At 34.1% G+C, this 12,946-nt stretch overlaps 2 protein-coding genes across 2 annotated transcripts in view; one reads left to right on the forward strand and one right to left on the reverse strand.

Annotated features, from left to right (window-relative positions):
* Positions 1–480: 480 nt before the first annotated feature.
* Positions 481–8,904, reverse strand: LOC111058551 (ubiquitin-conjugating enzyme E2 T). The gene is made up of 5 exons (XM_039422222.1): positions 8,667–8,904; positions 7,604–7,673; positions 4,077–4,281; positions 2,554–2,646; positions 481–591 (listed from the first exon to the last, which is right to left on the reverse strand). Exons 1-5 carry the CDS (start codon positions 8,767–8,769, stop codon positions 490–492), a joined length of 573 nt encoding a protein of 190 aa, XP_039278156.1. The 5' UTR covers positions 8,770–8,904; the 3' UTR covers positions 481–489.
* Positions 8,905–9,158: 254 nt separating this feature from the next.
* LOC120348818 (probable Xaa-Pro aminopeptidase P) overlaps positions 9,159–12,946 on the forward strand; it is a 75,207-nt gene continuing 71,419 nt past the window's right edge. Inside the window, exon 1 of the mRNA XM_039422224.1 lies at positions 9,159–9,375. Within this exon, the coding sequence (XP_039278158.1) occupies positions 9,336–9,375 (40 nt within the window). The 5' untranslated portion in view covers positions 9,159–9,335. The remainder of the gene's footprint in view (positions 9,376–12,946) is intronic.

The following is a 12,946-nucleotide window of genomic DNA, read 5'->3' on the forward strand; positions in this document are numbered from 1 at the left end:
AATGGAAGAAATTGAATCAACTGTAAATGTGTGAATGAAAACAATTTTTGATTCATTATTTAGGCCTGATTACACAAATACCTGTTATCATGATTGAATGCAACAAAAACTGATCAGAGAAGGTTTTTTTTTAAATAAGGCTATTGGTTCTTGTAGCATTTAATCACGGTTAAAATTTAACAGGCTTCTGTGCAACTGGGCCATAAACGTGAACCTTGACACAGAATAGGCTGGTGAAAGAGTAAATTATTTTGAATTGTTACATTTCAAAGTAATACATATTTTAGATTTGATTCTATTTTAGTCTCGACAAAATTAATCCTCCTCGAAGGACGTCTTAAGGATATAATTATTACATTTCAAAGTAATTAGATCAAATTCCTTAATTCCGTGATGTGTTGACCGTTGGGCCAACGCCGCTAGTAGCCGCCTCTGTATCTAGCTCAGTGGAACTATCACGTTATTCAGTTTTTTAAATAGAAAAATTAATTAGTTTTCTTTCAATTTTTTTGCATCATTCTCGTCTCTAGTCTCCAACTCGGAGCTCTTCCTCTTAGTACTTTTCTTCTCATTGTCACATGCTGGTTTTTCCTGGAAGAAAAATAAACACATTCATTTTAAAAAAAACAGAATTTATTGTTGACAACATACTTTTGTAAAAACAAGAATAATCGGGTATCGTCTAAAGGTGCTCACAGATATACGCGCCGCGAACATGAGCAATTCACTTTTAATCAGCTGATGCCAGGCTTTTTATATCTTACCATTTCTGTAAAAAAAATACAGATATAGTCAGCTGATTAAAAGTGAATGGCTTATGTTCGCGGCGCGTATATCTGTACGCACCTTATTATTAATCAATGACACATACTCATATAGTGATGTTCACGTTATAATGGCAGCAGTAATTCAAACATGAAAATACTCATTAATATAAATGAGTGACCTCCTCCACATTATAATAGCAGTTGAGAAAAATAGGGAAACAGTGTTGCAGATTCTCTGCCTTGCCATTGCCTTCTATAGAGGATAGCTGATACCGGCATATCTGATGTAATATTAACTATTCATTCTTGTTTGAAATAATCAATTGAGATAAAATATTCTGTTTATTAACTGTATTTCTACATTGTTAAGAAACAATCTGTCAACATTGTAGAGCTAGAAAATGATAGCGCTATCTGCTTTGTCAGATGATAGACAAAGATAGCAACACCAATCTCACTATAGAATGATTGGGAATGAAAAACAGGCTTGGTCTTAACAATAGTATTTAATTTGCAAATTTTCACTAGAAATTAGTCCAAATAAGGCCATTTTTCAGCATCACTTTAAAACACAGTTGAAATAATTATTATTCAACCAATGTGTAAATACAACTATAAAAACGAAATAAGACCATTAAATAAATAAGACCATTTTTCAGTCAGTACCTGATTAACATTGATTTGCCATCCTTGTCTGTCATTGGACAAAGCAGATAGCTCTGTCCTTTTCCATCTCGACACTGTTGCCAAATCGATTATAGGTTATGTAGAGAAATAATGAATTACTATAGTGAGGTCCACGTTATAATGACAGTATTTGATTAACTTTGGTTTTGCTATCCTTGTCTATTATTCGACAAAGCCGGTGGTACTATCCTTTTCTAGGTCCACAACTGTGCCAATTATGTTTTTGGCAGTGTAGAAATATGATTAATTAATGCAGAGAATCGGCATCGCTATTCTTCTATCTTTATCCACTGTCATTATAACGTGGACCTCACTATAGAATATTAATTAAATCTTAATGATGAAAATCTATTATTAAATCATGAAAGGATGAAATGATTTCAAATCTTATGAAATTTCGAATGAAAAAGACTAAGAAATTGTCAAAAAACCACTGATTTATTGATAATTAGAAAGACCGGTTTCGGTTATTACACCATTGTCAATCTCTGATAAACTGTTATCAGTTTATGAAACATATCGATAATCATATATCGATAATCATATATCGATAATCATATATCGATAATCATATATCGATAATCATATATCGATAATCATAACTGATAATCAGTTCATCAGAGATTGACAATGGTGTAATAACCGAAACCGGTCTTTCTAATTATCAATAAATCAGTGGTTTTTTGACAATTTCTTAGTCTTTTTCATTCAATATGAATAATTACCACAATATCAACTTCTCAACTACACAAAAAGTTATGAAATTTCATTCATCATAATCACTAGCAAAGATGCAAGTATTTGCAATAAAAAAATAAAATAAAGAGAAAATAGTGTAAAGTTTCAGCTATTCTGAAAAATGTAGGAATGTTTCATTTCGTCAAGGAAAAACGTTTTCAATCATAGGAATGAGAAAATAAAGTTCATCATAAAAACTGCGACTACGTTAGTTTCGGAAAGCCAATTTTCTGACTCCAGCTGTTTAAAGTTTGGAACTTAGCTAAATCCCGAGCTCGAAAACCGACCCTTAGGATATCTAATAGCACTGATTTGTATTTTCGTTGAGATAATTTTGTGAATTAAGAAATAAGCTACTCACCGTTAACACTGGTAGAGTTTGTACGGCATGTTTGAGAGTCCACTCCTCAGCTTTACTACGAAACGAGGTCTTGTCATATTTGAATTCCTGTGCCTGAAATGATAAGAAAAAAATTCATTAATCAAAGAAAATAATATTTTGATCATCCATTAATACATAAGGAGTCATCCGTACACACAGACGTATATGGTGCAGTCCACGTTATAGAGGCAGTATTGGATTATAACATTGGTGTTGCTATCCTTGTCTATCATTCGACAAAGCAGATAGCGCTATCTTTTTCTAGCTCAGCATCAGTTCAGCTGAAGTGGCAGTTGTTGCCATGAAACCTGGTTCTGTAATTCAAATTTTTTCAAACAATTATAGTGGTATCAATGATTTATTTTTTTGATTATGGAGAAATTATCACCTGAATTTGGAAGAAAAATAGCCACAAAGAAAAAGGGCACAAGGGTTGCCTTATTATTTTATCTACCAATGTTATTACATCAGTGTCATTTGTATCGTGAATGGATGTATAAATAAGTACCACAACATTTCTTCCCATAAATTCAAAGTATGAATTATAATTGCTTTGAAATTCTAGTTAATTTAAACTCTGCAATAGCATAGAGAAAAGGATATCTTCTTCACGGTATATAGAAGAAGACGGTAGGTGTCACGCGCATGTTTGTGCTAAATTTCCGGTGGAGCTGACGTCATTTCATATCCAATCATCTGTTTTCAACAAATAAGTTTCATAAATTGCCAATAGGTGTTGAAAGCCTCGGTTGGTGGCGATGACGCAATCTAGCTGGCTGGCCACTGCGCATACATTTTATGACACCTACCGTTTTCATCTAAATACCGTGATCTTCTTATGGTATCTTTTAGAACATAAACACCTAGCCGAAGTTATGTTAACTCAAGCTGATTACTGTGGACTGCAGTCTGTTATTACTGTTTTGGCCGGGTGAGAGTGTTAGAACGGTACAGTATGAGAGACTACCAGCGTCACATAGCTTCACGAAAAAGAGCCTCTATAGTTAGGTCCACGTTATAATGACAGTGTTTGATCAGCAATTGTATTGCTATCCTTGTCTATCATTCAACAAAGAGGATATCGCTATCTTTTTCCCGCTTTGCTGTGTTGCCAGATCGTCATTTAACAATGTAGAATTAATAATTAATTAACAAGATAATTCATCTCAGTTATGAAAATTCATTATGAAATTATTGAAAAATATAATTTCTTGCTCAATAAAATATAATTGATTATTTTAAACGAGAATGAACAGTTAATATTACATCAATAAACCTGTATCAGGTACCGTATATAGAAGGCATTGACAATACAGAGGTTCGGCAACGTTTTTCTCCTATCTTTCTCTACTGCCATTATAACGTGGACCTAACTATAGGGATATTGACTTGAGTTAACAGTACAAATTGGAATATAAACGCCCTATACCATGGCATATCTACCTATGCTATCTCTTCTCTATGGTAATATTTTAATTGATAAAATAATAATTGATGCATACAATATCGGGCATGAGTGGATCATCCGGATTGGGAGTCTCGATCAGCGACTGAATGGCAATGAGCAGTCCTTCAATGGTGGCGGTGGGTTTCCATCCTCCATTGGGTGGCATTTTCAGTACATCCAAGCAGATACGACCGGCAGCGTCCACATTTGGATGGTAGATCGGGGTCACAAACTTGATACGAGGTGGCTCAAATGGATACCTGCAGTCAACAACATTTTTATGTTAATTATTTATTCAAAAACATAAGATCAAACACAAATAAAAAGTAACAGACATTATTTAAATTTATTGTTATATTCAAATTATCGAATCTATTCAAAAACAAAAACACAGTAATTAAGATCAAAAGGTGACAGGAAACATGTCAAGGTTACATACATGGGATGTGCTAAAATAGGGGATGATTGACTTTTAAAACTATTATTTGTGATATATAACCTATAGTGAGGTCCACGTTATAATGGCAGTGTTTGATTGGCAATGGTATTGCTATAGTGAGGTCCACGTTATAATGGCAGTGTAGGAAGATAGGAGAAAGGGGTTGCCAGATCTCAGCCTTGCTACCCAAACAGCTGATACTGGTATTTCTGATTAATTTAACTGTTCATTATTGTTGAACATAGTTAATTATATTTTATTTGTCAGGAAAATTTTTTTTTAAAGATGTAATAATAAATTTTCATGATTGAGATAAAATATTTTGTCAATTAGTTGAATTTCTACATTATTGATAAACGATGTGGCAACATCGCAATGCGTGAAAGAGATAGCGCCATCTGCTTTGTTGAACGATGGACAAGGATAGCAACACCATTGCAAATAACACACTGTCATTATAACGTGGACCTCACTATATCCTTGTCTATCATTCAACAAAGTGGATATCTCTTTATCGCTTTGCTCTGTTGCCAGATTGCCTTTTAACAATGTAGAATTGATAATTAATTAACAAAATTATTCATCTTAATTATGTAAATTAATTATGAAATCATTAAAAAATATAAAATATTGTTTAATAAAATATAATTGATTATTTTAAACGATAATTAACAGTTAATAATACATCAATAAACCTGTATCTGCTACCGTCCATATAAGACATAGACAAGACAGAGGATCGGCAACGTTGTTTTCCTATCTTTCTCCACTGCCATTATAACGTGGACCTATATAGTGATATTTATCCATAATAAAACACTAGGATATTATCTAGAATTATCATTAATTTATTAAAAAGTTACATATATGTTTCAAGAACCTCTATGGTGAATTTTCACACTGAAGATGTGTTGAAACAAGAATGTAACTTTTTAATGAATTCGTGATATAATAATGATACAGAGGGTGATGCCCATATAAGCTCTTAAGCCCGGTCCAGACGCTCAAGTTTAGCTTCAGTCTTTTGCTCAAGCAAAAGTCGGAGCACGTAAGTCGTTGCGTCTGGACGGTAAAACGGATCGGTCGGTCTTCAAGCTTAAGTCGTCAAACTTGAAATGTATCGGCCGGCAATCTTTTTCCATCAAACCGACCGTCTTTTGTCTATCCACCAAAACCTAAATCGCGTAAAAATGGAGATAGAGAAATTGTGATTTCAGATTCGGATTCAGCGCCCTCCAATTAATAACATGCCTCGCGAGTACTTGAAAATAAGCAAGTTTTATTATCGATTGTATATAACGCCATTTAACCCTTTTTTTCTTTCTTGATTCTCATGATACTCGCAGAATTTGATGTTGATATTATGATTTACTATCATGATATATTAAGATGTACTATAATGTTGATAAGATTACTATCTACAAAATTTCAATCCATTTACAATCACTGTGTCTCGAGATATGACATGTAAACAAAGCCATTTAGCGATTAACAGTAATATTTTTGTCATTATGTTGTTAAATATAGCATTATCCAGTTGAATCAGCGAAAAAATATGATACAATTATTACTCATTAACCGGATATATGGTAGATGTTGATGACGAACTGAGCTTGTGAGCACAAAAATAGGAAGACGGACGACATAAGACGGATGCGTGTGGACGCAATTTTACATCCATCTTTTGCTTGAACCAAACGATCCGTCTTTTGTTTGAGCAAAAGACTGATGGTAAACTGGAGCGTCTGGACCCGGCTTTAGGCTTGTGCGTGGGTAATAAGTGAGAGGGATGATCATAAGACATAGCGACTACTTTTTAGGTAGTCGGGACCGACCGGCTTATCGTCTGCTCCGGAAGACGGTAAAAGCTATAAAGTAGTAAATATTTTCAGACAATAAAAAGTGTTTCATTAGTGAAGGATGATCTTACCAGGAGGCTGGAGAGAATAAAGCCTTTAGAACTAGTTTAAATAGCTATTTATGTATTAAGAGCGTAATGCGCGACTTTATCGCTCGCACAAAACAGTTATCACGCGATAAACTGATAACTGTTCATCGCGATAAGAGCGTGATAATTTTGCAAGAGCGCGAATTACATACAAATTTTTTTCTACAACTGCCCAAACCTGCTAAATTACTTATATCGGCAGAGTTACAATAACCGACTTTTTAGGTTAAGATCTGACCTTTTGACGAGCTGCTTACCATCAGCTGATGAGCGAGCGTAAAGAAACTCTTCTGCGCATGCGCGAATGATTAGCGAGCGTAAAGAAAATCTACTGCGCATGCGCGGATGGTTAGCGAAAAAGTAGATTCTCCTCAGAAATAAGCTGTTTTACGAAGAGAATTGGGTATGTAAATTCTTTTTTTACGCGCAGTTGTAGAAAAATTAATTTGTGATAATGTATACAGACTATATGATTCTTACTGCTCTCATAATAGCTACTTGGGACATCAATGGATGAACTGAAGTTTTACATAGATTTTGATGAAAGTATTTGATTAACATTGGTTTTGTTATCCTTGTCTATCATTCGACAAAGCTGTTGCCTGATCGTTTATCAACAATGTAGAAATATAAATAATTAACAAAATACTTAATCTCAATTGAGAAAATTTACTGTTTAATCATTGAAAAAAAATATCTTGAAGAATAAAATATAATTTATTGATAATTTTTAACAAGAATGAACAGTTGATATTACATCAGATATACATCGGTGTCAGCTATCCTCAATAGAAGACAGTGGCAAGGCAAAGAATCGACAACGATGTCATCCTATCTTTCTCCACTGCCATTATAACGTAGATCTCACTAAAGTTTGATGTCTCGTCAACGGGTATAGTCATGTCATAATTTTTATCTATTGTACTGTGGTAGGTAACAAGCAACTACATCAAAAATATATATTTTACCAAATAGAAAGTGATTTGTGAAATTGAATTACTTTCCGTGTCCATGACACCATTATGCTATTATTCTATATATTTCTCTCCAACATTAAGCTACCCAAAGGTTTTACATTGCATTTAAGGAGGTCGTCATGGGAATAGCAACTCGCACTGCAATAAGTGAGTGTAGTTTTGTTCTAAGACATTGAATTCAAGATCTATGAAAAGTAAAGCTTAAAATATTCACTTACTTTTCTGTTACGATGAGCTCAAGTTGGAAAACGCCTTTTTCATATGGACTATCTTTTGCTCCAATAATGCCTGAAAATTAAAAATATTTTTTCAATTTGGCTCAGGTCTATAGGTTTAAAGCCATTTCGTGTATTTGAATAAAATCAACTATAACATGTATGAAATTGGCATAAATCTATTAAGTGCCGAACATATTACGTTAATTTTAATAAAATTATCCATTAGGCCTATCAGTTATTTTATTGTGCTGTGAAGAAATGCCGGTGGCTGCAGAAAAATTCTGATCCCACAAAACAAGGTTCTCCGTATCATGACTTCTTTACAGCGGCTGTAACATTAAGTGCCAATTATTATAAAATTCAAGGTTGTGACAGTCTACAGTCTACACTCAATTTTTGTTTGGACTGGAGATATCAGATAAAGAGACTGGCATATCTTTTAATTTTCAAATTAAATTACATGGAGACGAGACTACCTATATTAATCAATCTTAGGCCAGACTTTTAAGGTAACACAGCATCTTTACTGCTGATTGCACTGAAGATTTTTAATGGGATACGAGTTAGTTGTGTTTTCCTGAGCTAGAAGGTGAAATGAGTAGCCTACTTCAAATAAAGCTAGTGAGCACGTCACTTTACTCTCCGAATGAAGATTCAACGAGGAAAAGCTATCAGCTTGTGCGTGGATGGTTTAAGGAGATGATCAAACGTCCATGCCTACCAACAGGATTCAAACCCAACACACTGCACTGAAGGGTTTAACGTCTTTGTAAGTTGTCTCGGCTAACCTGGCCAAGTTTATTTTATTAAATTAACTTCGTTAATGATTTAAAAACTTTTATAGTTTAAGAATATAATATTTGACTTTACAAAAGCTTTAAAATTCGGGAATGGTCAGTACAATTACAGAGAAGTATCCTACTTTGTACATAGTCTTTAACTAGCCGGCTAGTCTAGGTTCAGAGCCAACCAGAATTAATATTTTAAACATATTGAAAATCAATGTTACTATATTAATTAATAATTTCAATATAATATATTGGTTTAACTAAAATTTACTTACTAGCTTCCAAGTTATTGAGGTTATCGTTTTTTGTACAACATGATATTCCAGGTGGTGGGTTAGTAGATAATTTCTGCACTTCCTTTTTTAGTCTAAGACTCATTTTTGTTTGATATACTTGGTGTATATATGTCAATCAGAAGTTATAATTAATAAATATATTTAAAAGTTAGAATTCACTAACACCGGGTGAAAGAAACCGACAATCAACAAGCAGACATAACCTAAAATAAAGTTTGGAGTTTGGATTGCAGAGGCAGTGGTAGATCGTAGGTCACAGCCTTTTCTATAAGTTTATCAAAATATTAAAGATTTATTTAATTGATACTGAAAAAAGTGTCTACGAAATGAATTTTTTGAAATAATTTTTCAGATTTCATCAAAGAATATCAAAATTATTTTCTTTCTTTGAAGGAGTGTTGCATTATATTCTATTTGTTGAGTTGGTGCTGCTGGTTGACTGGGATGGACCGCGATTTGTGTTTGGCGTTTCGGCAGTTCAAATTCAAACTTCCTTCACTGCAGTTGAAGTCATTTTTTTATCCAAAAGCGTTTATACGTGATAGAAAAACGGGATACAGCTCGACTGGAATGTTGAATTTTGAAAATAACTCTTGAAACTTCAACAGGCCTTTTAAGAGAGGAGCATTTAATTACAAAGTACAAAGGATGATCACGAGAAAGTTTGCGGTTGTCATGATTCTATATGGTAAGTCGTCAACACTGCCTGATTATACTGTTAATTTTTGTGTACTTTCTTATTTGAAAGAAATGAAAAATCAGAGTACTTTTTAGCATATATATTTCTCTACATACTATATTTTTCATGTATCTACAAGTAGCCATTGAAAAAAGTGAACATTTCTTATTGAGATTTTTAGAATTTATTCCAAGTAGCCCAATAAAGCAATTATTATAAGCTTTATCCTTTATAACTAATAATTCTCAAAGCTGTCCTATAAGAGTTTTTTTAAGCAACATCAATTTTATCGACTTTGTTTTATTTAAATTGGAAAACATATTTTTCTCCCTATTCACGCGTTTGCAGTAAATTGCAAATAACACTCATATTCTTTGGTAATCAACATGTTTCATTATGAATATCAATGCTACTTCAATCTGTAATAATATAATGAAGATAAAGAATTGGCTTATATACGTATGGGATTGGAAATTCACGAATGACATATCATCACGTCTCAACTACTGGACTGATTAACTTGAAATTTTGCATATACATTCTTAATTCAACGAGGATGGTTATAGGCCTGTTTCAAATTCTTCAAGATTTCAGTTCATCAAGTTTTCAAGTAGACCCTTGAGGAGCACGGATTACCTGCTAGTTTCCAATAAAATTAATAATGTAGAATATTAGAACACGCTCTTCTTTATCATCATCTTCATCTTCTTCTTCTTCTTCTTCTTCTTCTTCCTCTTCTTCCTCTTCTTCTTCTTCTTCTTCTTCTTCTTCTTCTTCTTCTTCTTCTTCTTCCTTCTTCTTCTTCTTCTTCTTCTTCTTCTTCTTCTTCTTCTTCTTCTTCTTCTTCTTCCTCTTCCTTTTCTTCTTCTCCTTCATCTCGACCTTCTCCTACTTCCTTTCCTTCTCCTTCTTCTCTACTTTCTACATCTTCTTCATCTCCTCTTTCTTCTTCTTCTGCTTCTTCTTCAACTTCTTCTTCCCCTTCTCCTTCTCCTTAGGGTTGTGTGGCAAAGAGGACCGGGAGTCCTAACTCCGCCCTCAATGAAGGCAATCAATCAATCTCCTTCTTCTTCTTCCACTTCTTTATATCATCCATAAACCCCTCCTCCTTCTTCTTATTATTTTCCTCCTTCTTCCTCTTCTTCTTCTCCTCTTCCTTCTTGTTCTTCTTCTCCTCCTTCTTCCTCTTCCTTTTCTCCTTCTCCTTCTTCTCACCCTTCTCCTTCTTCTTCCTTTTCTTCTCCATCTTCTTCATCTCCTCCTTCTTCTTCTTATTTTCTTTTTCTCCTCCTCCTTATCCTTTTTCTCAATCACCTCCTTTTTCTCCTTCTCATTCCTCTAATTTATATTCTCCTCCTTTTTCTTCTTCTCCTTCCCCTCCTTATTCTTCCTCTTCTCCTTTTTCTTCTTCTCCATCTTCTTCCTGGTTTTTACTACTGCCTCTTCCTCTTCGTCTTCTTCTTCTTGTCCTTCTTCCTCTTCTTTCTCTTCTCATTCCTCTATAGCTTATATGCACCCGCCCCTCTCATCAGCTAGCTGGCTATCTATATTGGGCTTAGCTGTTCAATAGGGTTTGTTCAAATAGCGTGCTAATAATGGACTGCCGCTGAGTAGCTGAGCTATGAATCTGACAGCCGACTATCTGACACCGCCTCATAACATTAGTTCGCTCATGGTCATTAATAAACGATAAAAACAAACAAATCGTCCAGTACTGAATCAAAGGTCTCTTGGTCTCAAAATTTGAGAGGAAAGATCTTCAAGTGTAATGGTCTTATTAGACTCGTATTTATTCAAATTCCAAAGGTACACACCTCTTTACAACTAATAGAAAACAGGCAGATCGTCTAATACTGAATCAAAAGTCTCTCAGTCATGGTACCGTGAGGGAATATCTCCAACTTAATTGACCGAGCGAAGTGAGGTCTAAGATTCAAGTCGACGCTTTGGCATTTCTCTTAATGTTTAAATGTTTATATGTTGCGCATTTACGGCGAAACGCGTTAATAAATTTTCATAAAATTTAACAGGTATGTTCCTTTTTTAATTGCGCGTCGACGTATATACAAGGTTTTTGGAAATTTTGCATTTCAAGGATAATATTATAAAAGGAAAAAGGAGTCTCCTTCATACGCCAATATTAGAGTAAAAATCAGACTATAGAATTATTCATCATAAATCAGCTGACAAGTGATTACACAGATGTGTGGAGTAGCCATTCCTTTGCTGTATTTCCATAAGGTCTATAGTTTCAATCAGGTACTTGTGGATGAGAATTATACTGCGTGAAGTCTACTGTTCACAGAACTACTAGTATATAATGGCATGGAGAAAAGATAGCAAGAAGATATCCCTTGGTATAAGTCGTTTATGTTTCAAATCTTGAAATGATTTTCTGTTAACTCAAGTCGACTACTGTCTATTATTACTGCACTTACCAGATTTGAGTGTAAGAACGGCACAGTATGAAAGACTACCAGCATCACATAGCTTCAAGAAAAATAACTACTAGGACTATCGGCTTGAGTTAACATTGAAAATTGGTACATAAACGCTCTATACGATGGGATATCTTCTTATGCTATCTTTTCTCTATGGTAAATGGCAAAGGATAGCAACACACGGATATTCAAATACTGTTTTATAACGTGAACCACAATATAATAATTCTCTACTCTTTCTTCCACACAGAGAAATATCTTGTTTGAACTGCAGTCACTGTCAATGCGTTATCTATATTTTACTGGTAGTTCTGTGATCAGTAGACCTCACGCAGTATTCTCATCCACATACCTGATTGAAACATAGACCTTATGGAAATACAGCAATAGACTGGCTACTCCACACATCTGTGTAATCACTTGTCAGCGATTTATGATGAATAATTCTATAGTCTGATTTTTACTCTAATATTGGCGTATGAAGGAGACTCCTTTTTCCTTTTATATTATCCTTGAAATGCAAATTTCCAAAAACCTTGTATATTCGTCGACGCGCAATTAAAAAAGGAACATACCTGTCAAATTTCATGAAAATCTATTACCGCGTTTCGCCGTAAATGCGCAACATATAAACATATAAACATTAAAACATTTAAACATTTAGACATTTAAACATTTAAACACTTAAACATTTGAACATTTAAACATCTAAACATTTAAATATTTAAACATTTTTAAACATTTAAACATTTAAACAAGAGAAATGCCAAACCTTCGACTTGAATCTTAGACCTCACTTCGCTCGGTCAATAATACAGAAGGAAAGAACTGGCTTATACATATACACGTACAGGATAGGAAATCACGAATGACGTATCATCACGTTTGAACTACTCAACTGATTAACTTGAAATGTTGCATATAGATTCTCATTTACCGAGGAATGTTATAGGCCTATTTAAATCCTTCGGATTTCATAGGTCAAGCTTCTTCTCCTTCTCCTTCTCCTCTCCTTTTCCTCTTTTTTCTCTCCTTATCTTCCTCCTCTTCTTTTTATCATCCTTCTCTCCTTCCCTCCTCATCATCTACAATTTTCAGTGATGATTGAGTTAAATTTTGATGATCGCAATGTGAGGATG

The sequence above is a fragment of the Nilaparvata lugens genome, chromosome 2, assembly GCF_014356525.2.
Source record: "Nilaparvata lugens isolate BPH chromosome 2, ASM1435652v1, whole genome shotgun sequence".
In the NCBI taxonomy this organism is placed as follows: domain Eukaryota; kingdom Metazoa; phylum Arthropoda; class Insecta; order Hemiptera; family Delphacidae; genus Nilaparvata; species Nilaparvata lugens.

Coding starts and splice junctions, on each gene's coding strand:
- LOC111058551 (XM_039422222.1), bottom strand. CDS start 8,769: ATGAGTCTTAGACTAAAAAAGGAAGTGCAGAAATTATCTACTAACCCA. Junction 4,282..7,603: donor GAGCTCATCGTAACAGAAAA/GTAAGTGAATAT, acceptor TGTTGACTGCAG/GTATCCATTTGAGCCACCTC. Junction 2,647..4,076: donor ATCCACTCATGCCCGATATT/GTATGCATCAAT, acceptor TTATCATTTCAG/GCACAGGAATTCAAATATGA.